At 41.4% G+C, this 24,790-nt stretch overlaps 1 protein-coding gene across 1 annotated transcript in view; it reads left to right on the top strand.

Annotated features, from left to right (window-relative positions):
- The first annotated feature begins 1,064 nt into the window (after positions 1–1,064).
- bckdhb (branched chain keto acid dehydrogenase E1 subunit beta) overlaps positions 1,065–24,790 on the top strand; it is a 59,109-nt gene continuing 35,383 nt past the window's right edge. Inside the window, exons 1-8 of the mRNA XM_030101959.1 lie at positions 1,065–1,274; positions 2,011–2,088; positions 3,755–3,823; positions 10,571–10,704; positions 12,326–12,481; positions 16,180–16,288; positions 19,924–20,021; positions 21,954–22,064. Coding sequence (XP_029957819.1) covers positions 1,085–1,274; positions 2,011–2,088; positions 3,755–3,823; positions 10,571–10,704; positions 12,326–12,481; positions 16,180–16,288; positions 19,924–20,021; positions 21,954–22,064 — 945 coding nt within the window. The 5' untranslated portion in view covers positions 1,065–1,084. The remainder of the gene's footprint in view (positions 1,275–2,010; positions 2,089–3,754; positions 3,824–10,570; positions 10,705–12,325; positions 12,482–16,179; positions 16,289–19,923; positions 20,022–21,953; positions 22,065–24,790) is intronic.

Raw genomic sequence — 24,790 nt, 5'->3', positions numbered from 1 at the left:
ACCTGTTACACTAATGTCTTATTTTTTCCATCAGTGTCCCTTACACTTATAATAAATTCACTTCTAAAAATTTGTGTTGATAAATAATAGGTTGATCCTCCAATAAATTTGCTTCATAACAATCTGTAACTGTAATTAAAAAAGTACTGGAAAAATGAGCTGATAACTTTATCTGGGTCTGAAGTTTTCAGTTATGTTTGCTTTTAAGCCTCTGGCTCTTTGCTTGAATTTTCCTATGTCTTTAAACTTCTATTCTAAATTTAAAATTGTTGCAATCCAGTTAGACCAAACTACAGTTTATACCTTCAAATATTACTGTCTCTGCACTATTTCCCATTACTCTGTGATTCGCTTTTAGGTCAGCACATCTATACATTTTAAAAGTGAAAATTGGTGACAGTGACAATAAAACTCTGCAAAATCCCCAGTAACTGAGAACAAATATTTTTAATTATTTTATTATTTCTGTCGGTTTCCGTGCCAACCCTTTAAGAGTAATAAGTCTGGACCCTCAAATGAGAAAGCCTGCTGAATAGTTTCACCCTCAATGAGCGAGCGTGCACGAGCTGGCCTCATACACCGCCCTCCGTTTCCACCAATCACGGCCTGATCTTCACGCGGAGGCTGACAGAGACAAGCGGAGAGACAGAGGTGTCACTCTGATACTTTTCTTGGGTCGCCAACGCCGCAAACATTTTCGTTTTACACAAACGTCTGTTTAACTTGTGCGATTTTCAGCAACATTTAGTGAATCATGTTGTTATATTACAATTTTGTCAAAGTTTTAGTGCTTCTCGGAGTGTTATTAAAGGCCCTATGACTAATACAGTTCTTAAAATCCCATGTAAGTATGTCAAATGTATATAAAGTGGTGTTGAAAGTACTGCAGAGGTATATTAATCAGAATGTTTTAGCGGAATAGCACTGTTGTGCTTTCGAAATTCAGTAAAGATAATTAACTTAAACCGGTTTTGTGTTCGGTTTTGCGCCCGCACTTTTCAATCCAGCGAGGCTGTCCTCCTGTCAACAGACGATCCTCCTCCTTGACTAGTTTTGCCCTTCCTGGTCAGTCATAACAACAGTGATGGCGGCTGCTGCACGGCTTTTTCTGCGAGGCTCCAAACTCTCCATCTCCGGCGTTGGCACCGGGACTCACGGCTCTGTTGGAGCGGCTGTGCTGAAACTGTCTCCGGACCGCAGCTCCCGCACAAAGACACAACGGAGACATGCATCACACTTTACCTTCCAGCCTGACCCCGTCCCCACACAATATGGTGAGTGGACGGCTAACCGGCTAGCAGCTAACAAGTTCAACTCTTATGACAACAATGAGGGCGGCATACTTTAAACTTTCAATTTAAAAATCAAGGATTTGGCTTTATTGTTAGATAAAGCTTCGATAAACGTGTTTTCTGTGTAGAACTGGGTAACTAAACGAATGTCAGTCATTGTAAACCGTGCACTGTCAGTATACTGTCATACACTTTTAATTCTCTTTTACAAAATTTTGTAATGTCTGAAGAGTTTAGTTGATGTGTGATCTGGTCCACTATTTGCAAGGTTGCAGTAATTTGACATTATTCCTGGAGCAAGTTGGTAAATGTGCATCAATGAACTAGGTGGGTTTACTGTTGGAAGGAGTTGATGACCATTTGAAAAGTAAAGAAAAATAAAAGTCTCTAAATTACTTCCAGGTTGCACTATCACCCTGATCTATGTGTCGTTTCATATGTCTGTTTTAAATTGGCAGAATAATAACTGGTGTCTTGTTGAGGATGCTACCTGGAACCACCCTACTGAAACAATCATGTTGTCTGTACTTTATCCTCTAACAAAGACCATTGTGTCACCTGGATTTAGGAGCTTTAATCCATGCCAAGTCATGTTTTTACATTTCCTGCAATAACCTGAAATGTGAGTTATAGTACTGATCGTCTAGTAGAGTACTGTGAATGTCAAAACTTTCTTTCTTTCTTTCTTTCTTTCTTTCTTTCTTTTTTCTACTTTCAGGTCCTACCCAGAAGATGAACTTGTTCCAGTCAATTACAAGTGCCTTGGACAACACGCTCTCCTCTGATCCCACTGCAGGTATGATGCAGGAGTTTACAAATCACCGTCAGTGCCAGTTCCTGCTGGTATTCAGTGTGATGTGTTTGTGATTCCGAGTAATATGTTTGAGCTGACACTGACATGAAGAGCATGGTGCACCCCTTATAGGGACCATGTGGAAAGCAGAGACAGACACACACCCTCCCTGCAGGAGGGGTTATCAGTGAACGTTGCCACGTTTGAGCCTCAGTGTGAAAAGTGGCTGAGCTGCATTGTTGGAACATTATGATAAGCATGTGTCGGCACTCCTGCTACTACAGGGCTTGACTTAATAAATGGATTTGACTATATGTTTCCTCCACCACACCTGAATTTATGCAACTTGACCTTATGAGGCTTTGCAGAAAGGTCATTGATGCGATCAGCTATATTGAAGCACTGACAGTATTTACAGAATGTCTTTGGACTTTGAGTATGAATTCAGGGCAACGTCCCCCAGGGCTTCTGGCTCTGTAGTGGTAATGCGATCCACGGCCGTGCCAGTGTTCTATAACATAAAACAAGCTATGTTATTCTATAGTGCAGTGGTCGAAATCTCTGTTCTTGGATAGTGTAATAATGCTATTAATGCTTCAGCTCTCAAATATCTAAACATTTAATTCATCTTCTTCTTAATACGTCTTCTACATGTAGAGCAGGACTGTAGACATCTGCTGTAGATTGTTTTATTTTTAAGCATTTTGAGATATTTCTCGGATGATCATGTTTCACACATGAAAAGCTCATTTATTTTGCCTCAAGAGGAATTAAGATTTTCTCATTTGCAACCCAATTAACCTTCAACTTATCTCAGTTCCGTTTAGAATACAAGCACTGACTCAGAAAAGGAACTTAGTTGGTGCTTTTTTTTTTTAATTGAATCTGACATCTTGACCTATAAGATGGAGCATTTTATCCCAGTGTTCACCAGTCGGACATTTCAGCAGTGTTCTGTCTACTTCTTTATGCTGATGGCTGTCTTTTCCCCCTCATAGGAAAAAATATTTAGTCAGTTCTGTACTTCAAGTCTTCCCAAAAGGTCCAGACTCCATGTTGTACCTATATTATTTAGTGAAGCCAAATTTTTATTTCTTTTCTTTTTATTTTAAATCAGACTGAAATGCTTGTTGAGAGAATCTCACTGTAAAACCTAATACATCATATTACATAGCATTTTCATAAATAAAATGTGTATTCACATTTTTCCATTGCACTAGAGCATGATGCTGTTGTATTGAAATATACAGCCCATTCCATTGCTCAACGGAATATTTTTATGTAAGATTTCTATAAGAAATGCTGGTTGTTCAATTGTGATGAGTGCTGTACTCGCTAATCGTGACATTTATCCACATTTAAAGCATGTAGTTGTTTACTTTTCCATTTGTTCTTCTATCTATCTTCTATACTGCTCCTGTTCAGCTTCAAACAGGGTTGAAACTGAGTCCAACTAACTAACTATTTCAGGATTCAGGGTTCAGAATGGACAAGTGGCCAGTCCGTCACAGGACAGACGCAGTGAGGCAGGCAATCACACACACTCACATCCACACCTGCAAGCAAATTAGACTCGTCGATAAAAAGCTCTGAACTACAATCGGACATCCTCACTGTGAGAATTAAAGCTGATATTTTGTATTCTCTGTGTTCTGTTGTTCTTTCACAGTCATCTTTGGGGAGGATGTTGCCTTCGGAGGAGTGTTTCGATGCACAGTGGGTCTGAGAGACAAGTACGGTAAGAAAATAGATATTGTTTCATTACACAGCTTATACATTCATTTACACATTTTAAATTTAGAGGACTTCCTGGACATATGACTTTTTCAATTCTCACATTTTATGTGTTCCTCTGGTTGATGTCTGTGAACTGTGCCCAGTTTTTCTATTAGTTCAGGTTTGTGGAAAAATTTTGATTATTTTCCATTTGAATTATGTCAGCATGTTGGAGTTAGTAGGCTCCAGTACTGAAAATTATCCTTTTTTTTTTTAACTTTTTATTTTAACATTTTTCAACTATCAGTTGGAAACAGCAATAATGAAAATACAAACACAAAATAAGAACAATAACATAATGGGGGAGGTTTTCCATCTTTTTTCTTCTTCTTCTTCTTCCTGTCATTGGTGAGTTTTGTCCTTGAACGCAGTCCATTTCTGCCATTTTAAGTCCAAGTCCCTTTCTCTGACTCTTAAACGGAAGGTCAGTTTTTCCATGGTGTAAATTTCCAGTAATGTCCAGCCATTGCTGAGGCTTTGGGGGGTCACTTTTCATCCAGTTCCTTGTCAGAGCCTTTTTGGTGGCAATGGTCAGTATTTTAAAGAGATATGTATCTTTCTTTTCAATTATTCCAACAGGTATTAGACCCAGATATAAAGTGCATTGATCTCGGGGTAGTATTACGTTTAATATTTCCTCCATCATTCGAATTGCATTGTTCCAGAATGACTGTATTTTATTGCATGTCCAGAAGATATGGGTGTGATTGGCGTCCACATGCCCACACATCCTCCAACAACTCTGTTGTAGCTTTAATTGTTTAGTTTTTATTTGTGGAGTAATAAAAAAAAAGTGCATGAGGTTTTTCCATCCGAATTCTCTCCATGTTCTTCAGCTAGTTGAAGATTGCTGTGTGGTGCACATGGAGAACCAATCCTCCTCAGTTAAAGTGATGTTATGTTCTTGTTCCCATTTTGATTTCATATATAAGGAAGTTCTTCCGTTACATTCTTGAAGATAGCTATATAGTTTAGATACAATCTTTGAAGGAGTATTCTTGAATGCACCTGCCACAAATAGTATCATTTTTTTTTTAATATTGTCCGATAAATGCCTCCTCACTTCATTTTAATAAAAGTGTCTGAGCTGTAGATAGCGATACAGGTCTCTGTTTTGTAGATCAAATTCTTGTTTGAGTTTTTCAAAGGTTTTAAATGTTTTTCCTTCAACAAGAGTGCATATTGCAGTAATCCCCCTCGCTTCCCACCTGATAAATGTTTCATCTACCACACCGGAACCAAAGTTAGGCACATGAGAGGGCTATAATAGTAATTTACTGTCTCCTTCCATTTTGTTTTTCTTAACAGTATCAAACCATATTTTCAAAGTGTTTTTTTTAATATATTTTTTTCTTTATGGTCCTTGGATTCTTTCCCTCCTAATTTAGCAGAAGGTGGCACTTTATCTAAATTGAATTCTATGTTTTTCCACCTTGCTTGATATTCAGGGGAACACCAGTAAACAACGTATCTCAATTGAGCAACGTAGTAACATTGTTTTAAGTCAGGTAGGGCGAGACCTCCTCGTTCTTTATCTAATTGGAGTGTTTTTAGCTTTATCCTTGGTTTAGCCTGAAAATTATACTTTAATTCAAAAATCCATAATTTAATTCTGCAAACTAATTCTCCAGTTCAGCCACTAGAGGGCGGCAGAGCACTGCAGACAGTCTGACCTCCTCTAGGGAGATTTCATTTCCTGTGTGTCGGATCTGTCTGCAGGTGGCTTTATAAACCTGATATCAGGTGATTGTGCCCAGAGCGATCTGTTTATGTGTTCTGGCTCAGGGAATGAAAACCCAGCAGGTTGTTCAGGAACATGCATCAACAACAAGCCAGACAAGAGATCAACAAGCTTTAACCGGGCACATGTGTCATTAATGTCTAGTGGCCGTCTCCGGTGTCACCCTTTGGAGTCAGGCTGCACTCACTGGGGCGACGCGCCACTGAAGAGCCATTGTCAGTAATTTTAGCAACACTTGTGCTCTTCAGCTGCTTTTAAAAGCCTCCATATTGATATTCGCAGAGAGCTCCGGCAGTCAGCCTGTGTTGTATAATCACAGCACAGAGTCAGATTGGGTGGCTCGGGGAATTGGCATTGAGTTGTTTTTTAATTTGGTTTGATCTTTGTCGTGTTGAATCCTCTCTGAAAGCCATACCAGTGTTGACCCACGCCGAGCAGATGGTGTTGTCGCACTGCTGTTTTTTTTTTCACAGCTGACATTTTGACCTGCTGTGATGGAAAAATCTCAGGTCTTACTAATTAGGTGGACGATGCCTCGGTTTTGCTTGGTTTTGCTCAGATTTCCCAACATCGAGGCGAACCAGGAAACCGAGCGTGTCACACCCGTTCTGCATTATCTCAGAATAGCCATTTGAACCAATTGGATGAAACTAATAGAAATGTCATTTCCACAATGTTCTGAGTCATAATTTCCATTCCGGATGCATCTCTTCCTTCTGATGTGCAGCACCACTAACTGTTCATCTCATCTGAACTACAGTTTATCAGCCATCTTTTTTGGATTGAGCTGCTAATCCAAACACTACAGAGCTGCAGGGATACAGGGGAAAGAGAAGCCAAGGATTTTGAAGAGAGTTTGTGGAATTGGTTGTTAAAATCATAAAATAAAGACAAATTGAGTTTCTAATTTCAATTTAATATAATCTAATCACCCTCTGTTTCTTCTCTCTCTGTCAGTGACACAAAACATGAAGTATTCCTTTCTGAATGATTCTGGAAACCTGCACAAAACACGTGGATGAAAACACACAGTTCACCTGCATGATGCATTTTATCTAGATACATCAGACCCATGCATGGTGGCTATGTTTCCTGCACAGTGATCCGTAAACCATTACAATTACAGTCAATTACGATTGAGAAATTAGAAGGTGCTTTAACTCGTTTTTGTGAAAGTGTGAAAGAGAGAAATTAGATTTTGCAAAATAAGCTCAAATATGAAAGTTTTGTCAGTTGCGGACTATATATCAGGTCCTCATGTGAAATTGAAACAATGCCACTAAAAGATGTTTGTTTTATTGTCTGTGGATCCAAACGGCTGTCCACAATAATACTTTATAATGTTTAAAAAAAAGACAAAGTCTGCCAGTCAACGTAAAAGATAAACCTGTGTCTAACCTGGATAAAATGTCTGGCTTCTCGTGTTTCCATCACATTCCCGGCTGATGTTCACGGCGCTTTATTAACAAGAAGTCTCCAGTCCGTCCCTACAGTAGCCGGCTTTGCCTTTTGTTTTCATTGACGTCAGAAGTGTTGACCTTTGGAAAGGGATCATTATTTTCCATCTCATCTCTGTGTACAGTGACGAGCGCAAAGCTGTTTTTATCCCTCTCAGCGCTGAAAAGGACGGTGCACACCTCTGCCACCCGCAGCCCTCACACACAGCGCAGGTTAATGTGGAGCCCGCACTACATGAATGGCTTTTTACGAGACTGATGCGTTCACCTTGGTGATGGAGCCATCCCTCCTCCCCCTCCTCCTCCTCACAGCTGGCTGATGGCTACTTAAGAGCGTTGTTTTCCTGAAAGACAACCGATGGCAGTTGCATCCCCTTACACTACCTCTTGTCGTTTCCATTTAATCCTTTTGAAAGGCATTCAACACCTTAGGTGTTATTGATAGATATTTACATACTTAAAAGTCAATTAAAGTGACCATTTGTGCCAATTACACATAGTCAAGTATGTTAAATGCTGTTTATTTCTCAACTTCTGACTTTAAATTGGAAAAAATTCACTGAACTATTTTTTTTGGGTTAAAGATTGACCACATACTATGTAGTTCGGCTAAACTACTTAAACAAGTTGAAAGTATGTGGTTTAAAGATTATATCTTTGTTGTAATAATGTGTTCTGTGGATAAATTTTAGCCCACTGGAAAGCCCAATTAGTTCCCTTTTCAATGGTGCATTTTTTTTTCTGATGAGCAGCAGAACGGAGAAAGCAGAGTTACCAAAAAAAATTTGCCAAATCGTCTCTGGCAGCGGCTCAGCCGCTTGGTAGGCTGCAGAGTGAAGCGTGCACGAGGACGAACCTCACACAGCCGACATGGAACCTCGCCCTCCTGGTGCTCGAGGCAGCCGTTCTTCAACCAGCTTTTGGTTGCAAGTAAGCAAATGTGGTGGAGTCAGTCCGAAGAACAAGCACGAGCCCGTCCCACATGTGTTCGGCGGGGTTGAGGTCGGACTCGCTGGCAGGTCGGGCCGTCCTTTCCACTTTCCAAATGATGGAGATGGTCTCTGATAAACTCGAGAAGTTCAGAATGAGTTTCAACACTCAACAGCTCACTCCGCTTTGCTGCTCTTCACACAGATGAATGTGGTACCATTAAAGATAAATAAACTGAAATGGACTTTCCAGTGGTTTAAAGATTTTTGCCAGTAAGTTGGAAAGAAATATTGAACCATTCACAAATGTGCTTCCTGTTATCTGCACTTTATGTCGTGTATTATTTGCATAAAACACTGTAAATATGACCTATTGTTTTGGACATGTTTGAGAACAGGAGGAAGTATAAAAGTTATTGGATTTAAAGGTTAAATTCATCTTCTCGCCAAGTGAGGTTCCAAACATCTTCACAGCAGTTATTTTCCCATCAGGCAGCTGTATTTTTTGTGATTAGTTGACCGACTGCCGTTTGCCTCGACGACACAGAATCTCTCACACATGTTATTTGGTGTCACTTTCTCATGAAGCTGCATACTTGAGGCTGTTTTTTTTTTTCTTCTTCTTCTTCATCTGAGGCACTCAGTTCTCCACACTTAATTGTTCGCTCCTCCATATTTTTCGCGGCGCTGCGGCCACTAATTGAACTCTCTGAGAGCAAAGGGCAGTTTGGGGCAAAGTTTCACGACCGAGGAGGAGCAGCCTTCCAGCACACAACACCAGGACAGAAAAACCCCAAGAAAATACAGGCCGGCTTGGCAAACACACAAAGATGAGGGCAAAAATATCGTTCACAGGCCAAATTTAGCCGCCCAGTCCTGCGGCTCTTTTTCAAATTACAGGGTGGAGATGGGGAAATATATATATATTTTCTTCTTCTGTTTTTGCTCCATGGGGGTTTGTGTGTGAATCGGCCTCTCCTCCCTCCAGCCGAAGAGCCGATAACTTTTCACTCCATCGATTTCAGAGTTGTATTGTAACGAGGGATCGGTCTCTGTTCTCCAAAAAGGATTTTTCTCAACACAATAAACATTTCTGTGATCTTTTGTCTCTGACCTCTCTTAACCCCTAAACTTCAACCTTTTGTGTCCCTTTAACGTTCATGTTACAGAAAAAGGAGAAGTATCTGTGGAATTTGGTCATAAAAGAGGAATCCACTGCAGCCTGTAATGAAATCTGTCAAAATACGCTTGGAATCGAGGTTTTTCCTGCCAATACGAGTGTTTTTACTGACACCTAATCAGGATCGGACAGCAGGCGCATTGAGTTTAAAGATTATTTTACTTGAACAGACATTTTAGAGCTCAATGTTACAGCCACAAGTTGCAATTATTTGGGCCCTTTGACTTTTTTTTTTATGTCATTTTAAACTCATATATTCATCACATCTTGAAATTGTCCAGGTAGAAGCCCTTGCAGCAGGTATAAAAACAAGCTTTTTCAACTGGCCTCATGAGAGCAATCGTGTTTCTTCCACTCAAATCTTTGAGTTTCGCACAAGAGTGTAACTGAGAGAAGAAAGCAGGTTGTTTTTTTAGACCCGGAGTGGTTTGTTGTTGTCGGTTGTTTCTGTAGTCGGCCCTGTAAAGGAGTAAACATTTAAAGATACCGAAAAAAAAAAAAAAAAAAAAAACCCTCAACGGATAAAAATAAATCTGATAAAACAGAATGAGAAAGATTTCCTATGTTGTTAAATGTTAGACTGATACCGCCAGTGTAACGAATCTCAGAGCTGTGGGGCTTCCTCTACCATTTATGTATATATACACACAAACATGCATCTGACTTTTCACCATAAAAACTCTGGTCGGCTTCCAACACTCTATTTTTACCTTGAAGCAGAACAGCCTCCAGAAATATTATTTATAGAAATACAGAAAGTCCAGCATTTAGCAAAAATGTACAAGGAGGCAGATCTTATTCTGCATGTGAGTTTAAATCAGGGAAGTTTAACTCGTGATCGATGTGAGTTGGCAGCTCTGTTTTATGAAAATTTAGTATTATATGTTTATATTATTTTTTCAACTAATAGCGTGTATACAGCTAATCACAGCCTGACTAGGAACACATATAACTGAATGAAAGGTAGATTTATCTGACAGTATGTTGAGGCTTCACTCAATAGAATGCTCAGAACATGTAAGCATGAAAGTGTATTTAATTTGCTGGATTTAATTGAAACATGTTGGGGTTTTTAAGCTGAACTGAAATGGAACTTGAACCCGGGCTGAGGAGTGAGGTCTGGACTGGGTTTGCGGAGCTTTCGCCTCACAGCAGACGGATGTGAAAACAGCTTTCAACTCTGCACATTCATCATCCTGCACATTCAGTCAGAGGAGGAAGAAAAAAAACACATTTCCCTGTGAAGGAGGACTTGAAGCAATATGAGCTTTAAAACGAGCCAAAAGTTTTAATCCCTTCTGAAAACTTTTTTCTTTCTTTGACACCACACAGACTTACATTCTCATCTTTTTTTTTTCTCCTTCTTTTCTTCTATCCTTCCTTCCTTGTACTTCTTCTCCAGGAAAGGACAGAGTCTTCAACACTCCCCTTTGTGAGCAAGGCATTGTGGGATTTGGCATCGGCGTGGCTTGTGCCGGAGCCACTGCCATTGCAGAGATCCAGTTTGCCGACTACATCTTCCCTGCTTTTGACCAGGTAAGACGCCGAGCACATGGAGTAATACCAGAATGGAGCAGCATACAGTCACGCCTGGAATGAGCGCACTGTCTACTTATAGCCGAGGCTCTGTTGTTTCCCAGTAAAAAGAAGCCAGAATCATAAAACAGGTCACGACTAATGCTCCAACCACAATACAGCCATCCCCGGCCAAACGGTCTGGAGTTTAAAACAAACAGTGTCCATTTATGTTTTTGCACGATTGTTTTAGACATATTTTATTGGCGGTCACGCTCACACGAGTTACGCTGTTAGGAACGCATGACTCGCATGTGTACAAAGTGTGTATCTGAGCATAAATAAACCCCCGTGATGTCCTTCCACAGGAATCAGAGGTATTGCTGGAACAGACAGAGTTAATTTGGATGAAGTGAAGAGTTTTCATCCATGTTTTTGAAGGATGAGCAGCCTTTGCTCTTGAATCTGTGTCTTATTATTGATTTAATTCAGCATGTGTCCACCATGCATGCTCTGTAGCTGCGCGAAGACACAATCACACAAGCTGACACTGATAACTACTGGCAAATATAGTCACCAATTAATCTCAAATGACTTTTCGAAGCGTGGGAGGAAAGCAGATTAGGAGGAGGACGCTAACCTCTACGCCACTGCGCAGCCTGCATCTGACGTGCGCACATCAAATCTGTAACCTCAGGCCAGACAAAGCCTTGTGCCCCACCAAGGTCTGCCAGTCTGTCCGGCTGAAAAACAGCACTACATTATCACAAAAACGCTTTCAGATTTTGGATTCAATTATTAGAATTTGGGAGAAACACAAGGACAATCTGGGGAAAAGATAAACGTCTTTTGTCATGATCCTGCATGGACATCTTTTTAAGCTTTTCTATCAGAGGTTTTGTACGATAAATGTTGCAGTGACCTTCTTCTGAAGGTTTATAGATGATCATAACTACAAAATACGAGAAACAGAACTACATTAAACCAGACTGACCTTAAGCACCGGATGTTAATGAGTGTATAGTGTAGATTTTGGGATGCTCAGCAGACCATTGTAGCAAACTCTGTTTAATTCTAACGATTTTCTACATGTTCATTATTTCCGGGACATAAGAAAGTAGATTGCTAGTAATGTGTTCAGGGATGGGCGAATTCATCAGCAACAGCAAACCAAGACAAAGAGAACGGCATTGGGCTTCTGCTCAGTGTCTTACCTTTCAGACTGAGAATATATTCTACGCTGAAGCCCTTGAGGGTCTGCCGTTGCATATTCCACAGCCCGGCTCGGTGAAACACTGAAACATAAGAAGTCCTCTCCTGCTTTCGTCTTCCCCCTGAGGAAGATGAATGTGACATTAACAGGGTGGGCCGAGCTGCTGTTTTATGCATACGTGCTGACGCCGGTGTCATACTGTGTACCGGCTCTCTTTATGATAAATGTTGGTCCACTCTGCCCCGTCAAGGCAGCGTGAAATCGAATATGTGACAGCGGAGCCTGTTTGAGCTCAACAGTTCCATTCATGTTCTTTCTTTTCTCAAAGTGAATGTCGGTGCTGCTGTGAAGTTCACTCCAGTTTCTCATTCATACGACAGTTTTTAATCTGAGCTCGCATAAACACAAATCTTTTGATTTTATTCCCAGATAGTCAACGAAGCAGCCAAGTACCGCTACCGATCGGGGAACCTGTTCGACTGCGGGAATCTGACCATCCGGGCTCCGTGGGGTTGCGTGGGCCACGGGTCGCTTTACCACTCCCAGAGCCCAGAGGCCTTCTTCGCCCACTGCCCGGGAATCAAGGTCAGGCTTCATGACGGCTTTTTAATCCACACTGCAAACATAACACAGGTTTTTAATCACATCTTCACTCAAAGTTGTGTCAGAGTTCCAGATTTTGGTTGAATACACAATTTACAGGGTTTTGTTAACAGCTGCTGCGATCGACTGCCAGTTTCTTCAATCGTTATTTTATCTGAGAACATCCTCCAGTAAACATCCCCCCCACCGGTTTCCTCAAACCCTGCTTGTATCACAGAAAGTTAAAGAATAGATAAAACACAAACGTCTCTGAAGACCTGTGTTTCCGCACGTAGAAGACGTCTAAAATTGTAGCGAAGAACTAAATGTCTTTAGCACACAGAGACGTTTGCATAGCTGCGTCTGCTTTTTTGCAGAACGTGTCCTCCTGAAGCCATGGAGTTATTTAAAAAAAAAAAAAAAGGGGGGGGGGGTGCTGATTTGTGAGTTGACACAACAGTAAAACGGTCAGACCAGAGCTGCTGAAGCACACATAAAATGAAGATGCTTTGAACTGATGCTTAATGTGGAAATCACTTTACTCATTTTTTGGATTATTTTATGGCTGTGATTTGTTTTGGCAAAATCAGCATAAATAGAATTTTAATGGCGGCACCTGAGCTGCGATGTCAGCTTTATCCACATATTAAATCACAGCGCCGCCGCAGGAAGAGTGAAGCCGGCCGCATTCATCCGCATCTTTTCCATTCAGTCTAGACTAAAATATAATTTTTCTTCCACCCAAAAAGCTACTTTTTATCGAGTGTATAAATCTTGAAGCCCAAGTGAAGGTGTCCCAGTGTGAGCGGGATCCGCCGAGTTTCTGCAGCTCCACTGCTCGAAAGCTGCAAGTTTTGTGGAAGTAAAATCCATCAACTCTGACTTTATCGGGCTTCTGTCATTTTAAATATTACTGCAGACTCATCCAAAATGTTGTGTTAAGAGGCTGCCACTCATGTATTTCACAAATAATGATGAACTTATCATCAGTACTTCAATGAAAAGTGAGAAAACCTGGAGCTTGCTTCTTCACAATTTCACTTTTACAGCATTGATTTCATGAAGTCGGGCCTGACAGTGATTTAACTGCACAGTGTCTGTATTCACTGAATCAGAAGTGACAACCACTGCAACGCACGTTAATAAGCAATAAAAACACTGTCATATTTTCCACCAGCTGAAAACACCAGCGATGCCTCCAGGAGATAAAGAAATGGAACTCACTGAGAATGAAGCCACTGTTCTGGTCCAAGGAAAAAACATTTGATAGGATTAACTCTGAGTTTGACTTTTTGTATCTTATAAGTTTATTTAAAAGAGGCATCTGGTTTAAATTTTTTTAAGCTGTTATCATACGTTTTTGCCCCCCCCCCCCCCTTTCTTTTGTGTTTTGAACTGCTCGCTTTCTCGGCCGTTCTTGACTGTTTTTTAACAAAGGTTTGAAATGTCAGTGACATTCTCCTGGCTATATCACAGTAAATAAATAAGCTACTGTATTTTCCAGACTATATATCACACCTGAATGTTTTTGCTCAATTTATTTCTTTAGAATAGAGCGACTTTTATTCTGCTAAATGCCCACCTTAAAAAAAAAAAAACAGGTGCCGTACTTACCGGTAGTTTAAATTCTGTGGTCACCATTTCTTTTCAGAAACATTTTTAGTGGTACTGTAGCAACATTCTGTTGTCACACAGTGACATCTAGTGGTTCAAGCAGACATGTACTTTATTCTTTGATTAAAAAAAAAGTCACGTCTTAGAATAAGTCAAAGACCCATATAAATTAAAAGTGCCACTTATTCACCTGGAAATACAGCAGGCACAGGATTTACTGCTTGAACCATTGTTGATTGGCTGTAGCTCGACGCGGAAGTCGCTCTGCGTTGTGTAGCAAAACCACGGTTGCGGATTTTTGTCCGATGATTTTCTCAGAAGATAGTGATGATGGCTGTGAGCCCGTGTGACCGCGCCGCCTGAAGCTACGGTCTTTAAGACGTGTTCGTAGGATATCCTCGTCTCTCACCCGGGACTGATCAAAATTGCAGCGTGAATCCGTCTTTAGAGCCGTTCAGCCTGGAAGAGAATGAGAAGGAAAAAAAGATGTGTGCACCGGCGGAGTGGCAGCTGGCCGTAATAACTGTCCAGTTAGAGAAATTTACTGTGCAGAGAAACGTGAGCCTCATGCTCACAGGCTTTGAGCACATCTGCAGGTTTCACGTTTGTGTAAGGCAAGAGAGTGTGTGTGTGTGCGTGTGTGTGTGTGCGTGTGTGTGCGCGCGCACATGAAGAGTAAGAGAGGAATGAAATTCATCATCCTAACTGCCCAGACAGGTATGAACAGGAGTTTAGTTTTCTACACTGATGGTGTTTCACAGTTTTAACCACATGTGCTCAGAGTAAACAAGTCCACCTTAAAATCTCAGATATGCAATCCCTGTCTGCCTTTTTTTTTTTCCTTAACTGAGCATGCATACACTAATCATCATGAAAATTTCACCCATCACAAACATGGGGTGTATAATTTACAGCTACACTTGATCCACTGTGAGTAAGCAAAGCTGAGAGCAATAAACATGTTGTCTCTCTGCAAAGGTCAGACTGATAAATGTTTATCTGTCTGCATATTATCAGCCAGAGGATGTGTTCAATGAATAGTTTATACCACCAATACTTTTTTTTTTCCCTTTCAAACAGTCATGGAAATATCTGGGGGGTGTAGTAGTAATTAATCAATAGAAGGAAAAAAAAAGATAGACGGGACAAACTTTCATATATATTACTGTAGAATAAAATATATTGTGACATAATTTCTGTGACCCAATTAGTGGAACTCACAGAGAAAATCCAGTTTAATCTCCATTACAGATCTGGTCTCAACATGAAGTCTGACAGGGTTAATTTAATTATAGCCGGATTATTAGGTTTGTTGGGATATCTCACTCGGGTGCAATGCCAGGATTAAGAAGACATTATAAATGTCACTGCAGCATGATTAGTCAGTTAATGTTTGAAAACGTTTGTTGGTTTTGAAGCTGTGAAATTGTCCAAATTTTCCCCTTGCGGTGTGTTCAGAAGGTTTAACACTGCACCTCTTTAAAATCCAAACTCAGCGTGGAAATACGCCACATGTCAAACATGTTCTACCTGTTTGAAATGCTTCATTACAAACATGTTGCCACTGCTGCGAAACAACAATCCTTCTTCCTGAACATCATCCTGAGGGAGTCAGGTCTTAGGGTTAACAATAATAATAATAATGATAATAATGATAATAATAATTATTATTATTATTGTAGTATTTTAATTTCAAATTACTTACTTTTCCTGTAGAACGGAGTCAAATGTCTGACTTGTCTAATGCTTTGAGCCTGTGAACTGACAGGCGTGTGTGACTTATATTCAGTTTGATTGTGAATGACATTATCGGTAGCCAATCTGCTTTAAACACTTTCTCCTAAAAATGTCAAATACACTAAATCAACTACCATTTGGGCACCAAGCCATCATTCTGAGATCTTCACTGGGAAGTGGAAATACTGCTTTTGCTTCCCCCTAGACGTCTTCGACTGCCTTACGTCACTTCTGCATTTTAAAACCATCAGACATTCATAAAATTCGACATTTTTCCATGTCCGATTCTGAGTGAAGTTACAGATGTCTCAGCTGCACTGAAGGTCTAACACATGTCCCTTCCTCCTCAGGTTGTAATACCCCGCAGTCCGGTGCAGGCCAAAGGACTGCTCCTCTCGTGCATCGCTGACAGGAACCCCTGCATATTCTTTGAGCCCAAGATCCTGTACAGAGCAGCAGGTAAACTGCCCGGTTTGTGCGTAGAAGTCAACATGTCACGCCGGCCGTGTTTACTCAAGTCGGACGATCGGCTTCCAGTAGCTCCGCGCCCCGCCGGCGCTCTGTTTGCCCGGGTTCTTTATGGAAAGCAAATGTTCTCCCTTTTAGAGGCACGAGGCAAGACACACAAGCAATATGCCAGAGTGCAAACAATGTGAGTGAGTTCAGTCGGGCCACAAGTGTGAAGCAGACCGTCTAAATGGGCTGTGGAGTGTTGACAGTGCCGGGCTGAGCCCCACACCCCCCCCCCCCCCCCCCCCCCACCCCCCCCCCCCCCACCCACCCCCACCTCCATCCCCATCCCAATCATCTGTGGAAGGAACATCGGCGTACAGGAGTGGCACAAACAAAGCCAAGGCCTGCCTGGCACCGGTCAGGTTGCATTAAAAGGTGCCACAAAATATTGTCGGAAACTTTTAAACAGGTGTTTGGTGAGCTTTCGCAAACATAAAAATAAAAAACTGCTCTGTCCTTGGTTTAAAACTGCATTGGACCCTGAAGATGTTTTTGTTCATTAAAGTAATGAAATATGCAACTGAAATGGGTAAATTCTAAACTGAGCTTCCTGTTGGAGTTTTCTGAATTAAATGGACCCGCAGTTTTTTTTCCTCAAAGGACCGCACTGCCATGACAGTTGATTTTTGCTCAAAAAACTTATTTATCTGGTCCTGGGTCTTTAAAAACAAAACTCAAAATTAACCCCCCAAAATTCTGCTAATTTCTTTCCTGCCTGTCTTCCATTTTTTGCAAAGATCTCATCATGTCTGCTCTTAAACTGACGCTGACATTTAAAACTGCATGTGTCAAATTCATGAAGGTTCCCAGGAAATGTAGTAAATAAGTCAAATGGAAGACATAAATACGTCTCCAGTTTGGCGCCAGCTTGTGACTAGACGGACTGTTTTCAGGTTGTCCTTCTGTCCCATTCTCGTCAAACGATAACTCGGGAACAAAATGATGGTATTTGCTTAAATTTAGCTCTGACCCAAGGCTGAACTGATTAGTTTTTGGTGGCCAAAGGTGTCTGCGAATTTGTTATGAGCGCTTTCTATCAGTAGAACCTTGCACTTCATGCTATTTATTTGCGATTCCTTAAAAACTGAAAGCACATTATGATTCATTTACTGTCGAGTGGAAAGCTGCAATTCATCGTAAATTCATCCATAAAGCTGCAAAGTAATCCATCCGTGGATTATTGTGTCTGGAGACAATCCCAGCTGATGAGCACAGGGCAAGATGCATCGGGTACAAGGGGGTCAATTAAAGGGCAAACACACAGATTTACACACACTAAAGGGCAATGTTAAGTCAATAATTAACCTAACAAGCATGTCGTCGTAAAAATGAAAGGATGCTCGAGCGCCTGGAGGGAGAACATGCAAATTATGCACAACAGATTTTAGTGTCCTTCTGAGGTGAAAGTGCCCAACATTGGAAAACAAATTAAAAAAAAGGAAAAGAAAGTGTAACAGATTTGATGGGTTTTCTTTTCTCATTGCTATAAAACACATATTGTCAGAAAGCATAAGTTCTAATCGACTGTGAATCCCACAATGCAACCTGTTTTAGATTTATGAGCTTCAGCAGAGCAGCTGAGAGCAGGGGTCTCACTTCTCTGCTCTGTTTTCTTTGTATTTGAGTTTACTAGCCTCACGAGGAGAGATGAGACAACACAGCAGCCATCTTCCCAACATAACGCACATTTTTCTCCGTGTCACGTTATTTCCTGCTGAACTAACATCAAGCATATTGATGTTTTCCTGACACCGGCCTATCAATCACAGCGAGTGTTGTGACATGTTTTTAAGAGGAGGCCCTCGGTGGCCCGCCGCGTTTGTCAAGCTCAGATGAACACATCACATTTCAGATCCACCCCAAGGAGCAGATAGTCCCACCACGGACACGCAGTACGTCACGGATCCCTCTTTATTAAACACCTGCTGAAGAAATGTCTTTGTCAGTCACAGGATTTGTAGATTCCTGAGCTATACAGCATATTTCAAACATGCCAAGAGAATTGCAGGCCAAGCCACAGTGCACATATCTGGCTTATGACTCCACTTGAAGGAGATTTCATATAGTGTATGACACCCTTGTGGTCTGATTAGACTGCCAGCTTTTTCCTTTGTCCCACTGTTTTTTGGAAGCTGTCTGGATTTAGGTTTTAGCTTTATAGCTTCACCTGCTGCGTAACGCGATTAATCATTTATTCATGCATGTTCCTGTATTTTTATTAATTTCATTTAATTTGGCCATTTTCAGTACCTTGCATCAAAGCGTTGAGTGGTCTGGTTCAGACAGGCGGCCGGTTCCTTTAACTACAGCCTGAAAAGCGCTTTTACCTTCTGCTTCACACTGAGAGTTTAGTAGTAATGTGTCAAGACTTGTTTTGGCTTTAAAAGACAAATGGAGCCAGCTCTTGTGCTTTACGCCTGTAATGATCTCGGCCTGGATTGTGAAGTCATGGTTTTAATTGCACACCCGTCTTTCTTTTTTTCCTGGTTTTGTGTTTGTGAAAACCAAACTCTACTGAGGCCTGGTTTTATTGTCTAGCCTGAGATTTCACTTATTAACTCATAACCCAGTTTTCATAATTTGATTTTAACGTTCTGAAAAATGCTATTATTCCACTCAATTGGCCAATTTTCTGTCTGGTCTGGAAGCCCGAACCGGGAGCTACATATGATTCATCCTGATGTTTTAACGTAGCACGATGTCGGGATGGGCAATTTTTCTTTCCTTTGCAGCTTCTCGAAAGGCTCATGGAAGCAATTCAAGGTTTCCAGTTAAAGTCTCAAACCCAGAGTGTCTCCCCAGAGAATAATTACTCAGGCTAATTGTGATTTTTGACGTTACGCGTTGCCTCGTAGGAATGCTTTTAGCAGCTCAGTTTCCTTCGGATCAGTTCTCACTTCCACATCCCAGAATCCGTGAGGATAATCCCTATTACTGAATGAAATTTAAAGACTGCAAATGCCAGCTTCACTTAATACAGCGTGTTTCTAGTTTTAAAATATAAATAAACTGCATGTTTAAAAGTGATGACAATTGAAAATTGTGCGTTGTAATAAAATCCCTGGCCGTAGTTAATTTTCCAAGATATTAATAACTATTATTCAAAGCATATACTTATACGTGGTCTTTGTATTGGACCTCAGCTCAAAGAGAGGCTGGCTGCAAGGCTCTCGCTTTTGAATCAATATTCCACTTATGTGGCCCTTTTCCTACAGGGCACATCAACCAGCCGATGTTTTGTTGTCAGAGTTAATCAAGGCTGAGAGCTCCGAGCTGGCTAAAGCGCTCATTAGCTCACGCATTAGATGGTGTGATAAATGCACACTGCTGAGAGACGACACGCTGGAAAAAGTAGGAATAAGCGTTTGAAATGGGCCAGAGAAAATGTTCTCCTCCAGGAACGTGTATTTTCATGGTCTATTATTTCACCAGTTTGTCATTTAGCCTGTCATTCAGAGGCCGAGTCAGTTTGGGATCGTTAGAACAGCAGGGTTTGAGGTGAAGTGATGAATGGACATGCTCAGAATTGACCATTTGCTTATTTATTTATTTATTTATTTATTTATTTTGCGTTTCCACAGTGGAGCAAGTTCCCGTGGAGCCGTACTCCATCCCGCTCTCGCAGGCCGAGGTCCTCCAGGAAGGAAGCGACGTCACTCTGGTTGCCTGGGGGACGCAGGTAGGCGGCCGCATTCATCACGGAGCGACTCCCGGCAGGTCGTCCGCGCAGTTTCAAGCCGTCATCTATCTTTGGCTTATTTTCCATGGTCCCATTGAGAAAGGAGCCAAGTTTCATCTCCTCTAAGTGACGTTTAAACCCACGGAGGCTATCAGCGGATTAACTTTAAGTCCATCACAAGCCCCCTCTGTCTCAGCAAGGCCTCCCAGCCTGCAGTCCAGAGCCATATCTGTTCAGACATCTCCACAACATTAAGACGCGTTCTGGGCTTTCAGTGCGCTAACGCTCCATTGTTGCCTTTCTTTTCATGCTCGAGATTTTATTTTCTTCATCTTTATATAAAAATCCCCGCCGCTCAGCGGGAGTCGTCGCCGACTTGCATTGTGCCCCGCCACTTATCGGGCTTATCCAGGGTGTAATGTACCTGTGGCATGGGGGGGTGGAGGGTCGGCGGCTTCTGAAGGGAATACATCTTTATGAAAGCCACTGTTATTGCTGAAGGGTGGACAGAGAAGAAATGGGTTCTAATAAAGAAATGGAAAGCATGGCACTCCCCCCCACACACATCGTCTGAACCGTGGCCCGTGCAGACGAAGGCAAAGAAAACAACTCACACAGTAATAGGCGCAGTGTCCAGTCAGCACCGTGTGTTCCAGATCATCCAAACAAAGGAAGCCCTCCTTCTGTTACCTTCTTCAGGAAGATGAGCGCTATCTCATGCCAAAAACACAAGGGCGTCATGAACAGCATAGTTTATATTTGTGCTTAATTGTATAAATCGTAGAGATCACTCTGATCCTCGACAGAAGTTCTTCTTTAGTAGCTGGAACGTCAACATGTGCTCACAAAATGAACTATATGCATAAAGAATTATTTTTGCCTCTTAAATTTCCAGTTTTCAGGTTTCTGTGCATCACACTGTTCTGTTCTAGGTTCCTTTTTAATGTTTGTAACAAATATATATCGCTGAAGTTCTTCTCGCCACCTGTTTAGCTTCTTTGTATTTTTTCATTTTGTTACTAAGAACTACATTTTCAGTCTCCAACAGCAACATTTGGAATATATCATCGTATGTTGCCTTTTAACGTAAAGTCTAGACCTGGAGTGTTGGGGAATTGGATTAGCATCCCATCAGTGACAGGAAGGATGTTCATCATGAAAACTAATCAGGTCTGTGGCACAAGGTACAAAGACTTGCTTTGATTAACTCGGTTAAAGGGAACAGCTAATAGAGGCTTCAGTCATCTGGAGACTCTTTGCACAAAACAGTTTATTCTTGTACTAACAGAAGTTGACTCTGTAGATTCCCTCTTCAAACATTCACCGTCAAGCCGTCAACAGTGCAATGCTACATGGGATGCTTTAACCAGAGCGATAGTACGTTTGGTCAGTAGGGGGCAGTGTTGTAATCCACCCTGTGCTTTCTTCACCATAGTAGAAGATAGAGAGATTGGGAATCGAACTAGCAAATATGACTGAATGTGAAAGTGTCACACTGTGAAGATAAATCACACTATCCAGTAAAAAAAAAAAACAAGTGTCCTTACAGCAGGGTGATATAACCCTATAGCCAAGTGTTACAATACAAACCTGATAATCTTTTTTTTTTTTTTTTTTTTTGGGTCCATAGTTTTTGTGAAGTGTAGCTGTGAAACTGAGCCCCACATGAAAGAAAAGACTGGAACTCTGCAGCTTGTGTAATGCGATATGCTGAGTTTTGTGCTCTGCAGCATCTGGACCTAATGTGAAAACGAACATGTCTTTTGTCAGTGAAATTTCTGTGCTGCTGTCAATCTGTTCAAGTTCAGTTCCAGCAGATGTAAATCTAGATTCAACGTCGCTGGCGTTGAATCAAAACTGAACCGAGAACTGCTCAAATCCAAGAAATCCAATCAGATTTGAAGGCTAATTTCTGTTTCGTTAAACATTCAGGTCCATGTGATGAAGGAGGTGGCCAGCATGGCTCAGGAGAAGCTGGGCGTGTCCTGCGAGGTTATCGACCTACAAACCATCCTTCCCTGGGATACTGAAACTGTCTGCAAGGTAAACAGTGATCAGACGTTCATTCGCCACCAGAAACACATGAAGTCTCATGCTTCCGAAGAAACCCTGAGAAAGTAAAAAGTTGATAGCAGTGCTATGATCCGAGTCCAAATCGTTCGCTGTATGGATTCCAAAGTGATTACAGTTCTTTGATTCGTGTCAAGAATGGTTTTCTGTCACTGGGTTAATCTGCCTGCTGCGTTTGTGTTTATTGTGGTGCGATATGAGGCAATGCTCCCACTGGACAGTCTGCTTCACAAACAAGATTCCTTCCACTGGTGGTAAGACTGGACGCCCAGTTTATGTGGCCTCAGCGTTTTGCAGCCTACGGCGCTCACCAAAACAAAATGTTTAATTCTGAGAGGGCTTTCAAGGAAAAAAAAAGAAACTGGGTTTCCAGTGGATATTTCATTTTTTGTTTACTCTGCAGTGGGGTGGGGAGCGTGGCACAGGACGGTCTGGATAAAAGCGACGGGGAAAGATTCTTTGCTGCTCACCCGAGGCGAGTGTCGGTAGACTAAACCACCAGCAGCCCAGCTGGAGACGTGTTTGGACGAGCTCTCTGGAAACAACACTGAAGGTGTGAGTTAAGGCAGACCTCAAGGAGCTTCGCTGTGGGAGGGGAGCTGTGATTACGCACCATTGTTGGACGCCGCTTTTTAAATCGAATACATATTGTGAGCCCTCACAAGCCTAATTTTGCATGTTTATTATTAGACTTTCGCGCTCTTCTGGTGAAAACCTCGTCTCCGGGCACCGGGCTGCTCCTGCTGCCAAGCAAATCTCATAACCAGCAGTTAAAGCACAGGATGAAACTGTGGTTGGAGGCCAGTAATTTAATAGAGAGTCAATTGGAACTGATGGTTGAGACTGCAGTACTGTATTGACGCAGACCTGCTTTCAGCTGAAGTCATTTCAAGATTTTTCAGAGGGAGCTTCTCAAGTAAATGTGGTCTTTTTAAATATATATAAAGAAAAAAAAAAAGCCCCATTAAATAACTGCCGTGAAATGTGACGGCGTGTTTATGTGCCACTCGCTGAGCCCAATGCCAGACTCGCCACTTCAAGCATATCAACAGCGTCTCTCTTTGTCGTTTCCTTCACCCTAAAAACTATTAAATATCTTTCAGCTGCATAAACCAATTTCCCACAACCCCGAAATGCTCACACACCCTCACACACCCCGATCCATTTGTAATATTCACATGTCCAGTCGTTCCTGCATGACGCTGACCAGCAGAGCCCAGTAACAGCTTTTTTTCTAACCACGCCATTATCCCATCTCAGGGACGGCTCACAATTAATTCCAGTCTGAATAATGACTATTATCAGCCAGGCTAATGCACGGGAACACACATTAAGGGTTTTTATTTGATTGTTTAATCATTCAGAAGCAGACGGGCACATATCCAGATGTGCATTATTCAGAACGACAGCTTTACGAGCGAACCGTCGTGACAAAGGCTCGTGGCGTCCAAACAAGAGAAATATACAAATGCAACACAACAGGAGCTGGAGGTAGAACGCAGAGATGACCTTTCGCTATGTGGAGGTAAACATGCCGGCTATTGTTTATTTGTGAGGCGTGGTGTGAACTCTGCGCCGCTGCATCCTCTTTGGTTTTTCTGTCGATGTTTTAGACATTTTGACACGATGCCTTATTGTTTGTAGGCTTTTTCCTCTGTTTGTACGTGATCCATTTCGAATTTGATGGAATGAATAGAGATCAATTGTTAAACCCTTTCAATGAAAAAAGATTTATCTTGTGCCACTTTTACACACTGTGTGTGTGTTAACTTTGGCTTTTGTAGGTTTTACTGCAGAATTCTGATTGTCGACAAAACAAAGTCTTTGAAGATCAATGATCAAATTATATAAACTCAACTTGGTCATTGAGTGAATATTGTCACTTTTAATACTGTTCAAAAAGTAAAATGTAAATTTTAGTGACAGCAAAGAGGAAAATTCCATCCTGTTTTCCTTTCTGCCATTCGCCACACATTTGGAAATAAAATGTTTTGTGTAAACATAATCTCTTCAATCTCTCAGAAATGCAAATTCCTTCTTACTATCCTCAGAACATCAAAAAGAAAAACCCCTAAAGCTCAATGCCTACTTCTGTGTAACAATGAGAGGAGACGACTGCTTAAAATGAGAACCAGGATCGTGCACGTCCTCAGTAACCCTGCGCAGCGGTGCCCTAACTGCTGGGTACTGCACAGCTGCTCTCTCCTGGCACCATTTGAATAATCTAAATGTTTGAGAATCTGCAGGGCCGCCGCCACACAACCATCCAAGACTTTTGTCTTAATGTAACCCACCCATGCAGTCCGCTTCGGTGGCACAGTGACCACTGTTTATTTTCATGATTGCTTCAGTTAAATCAATTAATCGCCTTGCCGCCACAAATGTCTCAAAACTGTGAAAATGAGCTACTTTCCCTTCCCATCAGTGCCAACTTTATTTTATTATTTTTTTTTTTTAATCTAGTGTGATTTAGAAACAGTAAAAACACTGCAGGTTCTGACAGATGCTACATAAAAACAAAGTTACATGAATCTGGTCGTTGTTGGTTCCACATTTAGTTTTCACCTTCGTTTTCCTATACAGTATAACAGTAAACCGGGGAATTGTACGACCATGTGTGACGATAGACTACCACACACTCTCCTGTTTAATGTTAAAAGCAAATTCTGAGACTCTTTCCTGCTCTTATGAAAGTGTTG

Source organism: Salarias fasciatus, chromosome 11 (genome assembly GCF_902148845.1).
Source record: "Salarias fasciatus chromosome 11, fSalaFa1.1, whole genome shotgun sequence".
Lineage (NCBI taxonomy): Eukaryota > Metazoa > Chordata > Actinopteri > Blenniiformes > Blenniidae > Salarias > Salarias fasciatus.
This window is presented reverse-complemented; position numbering and strand designations above follow the sequence as displayed.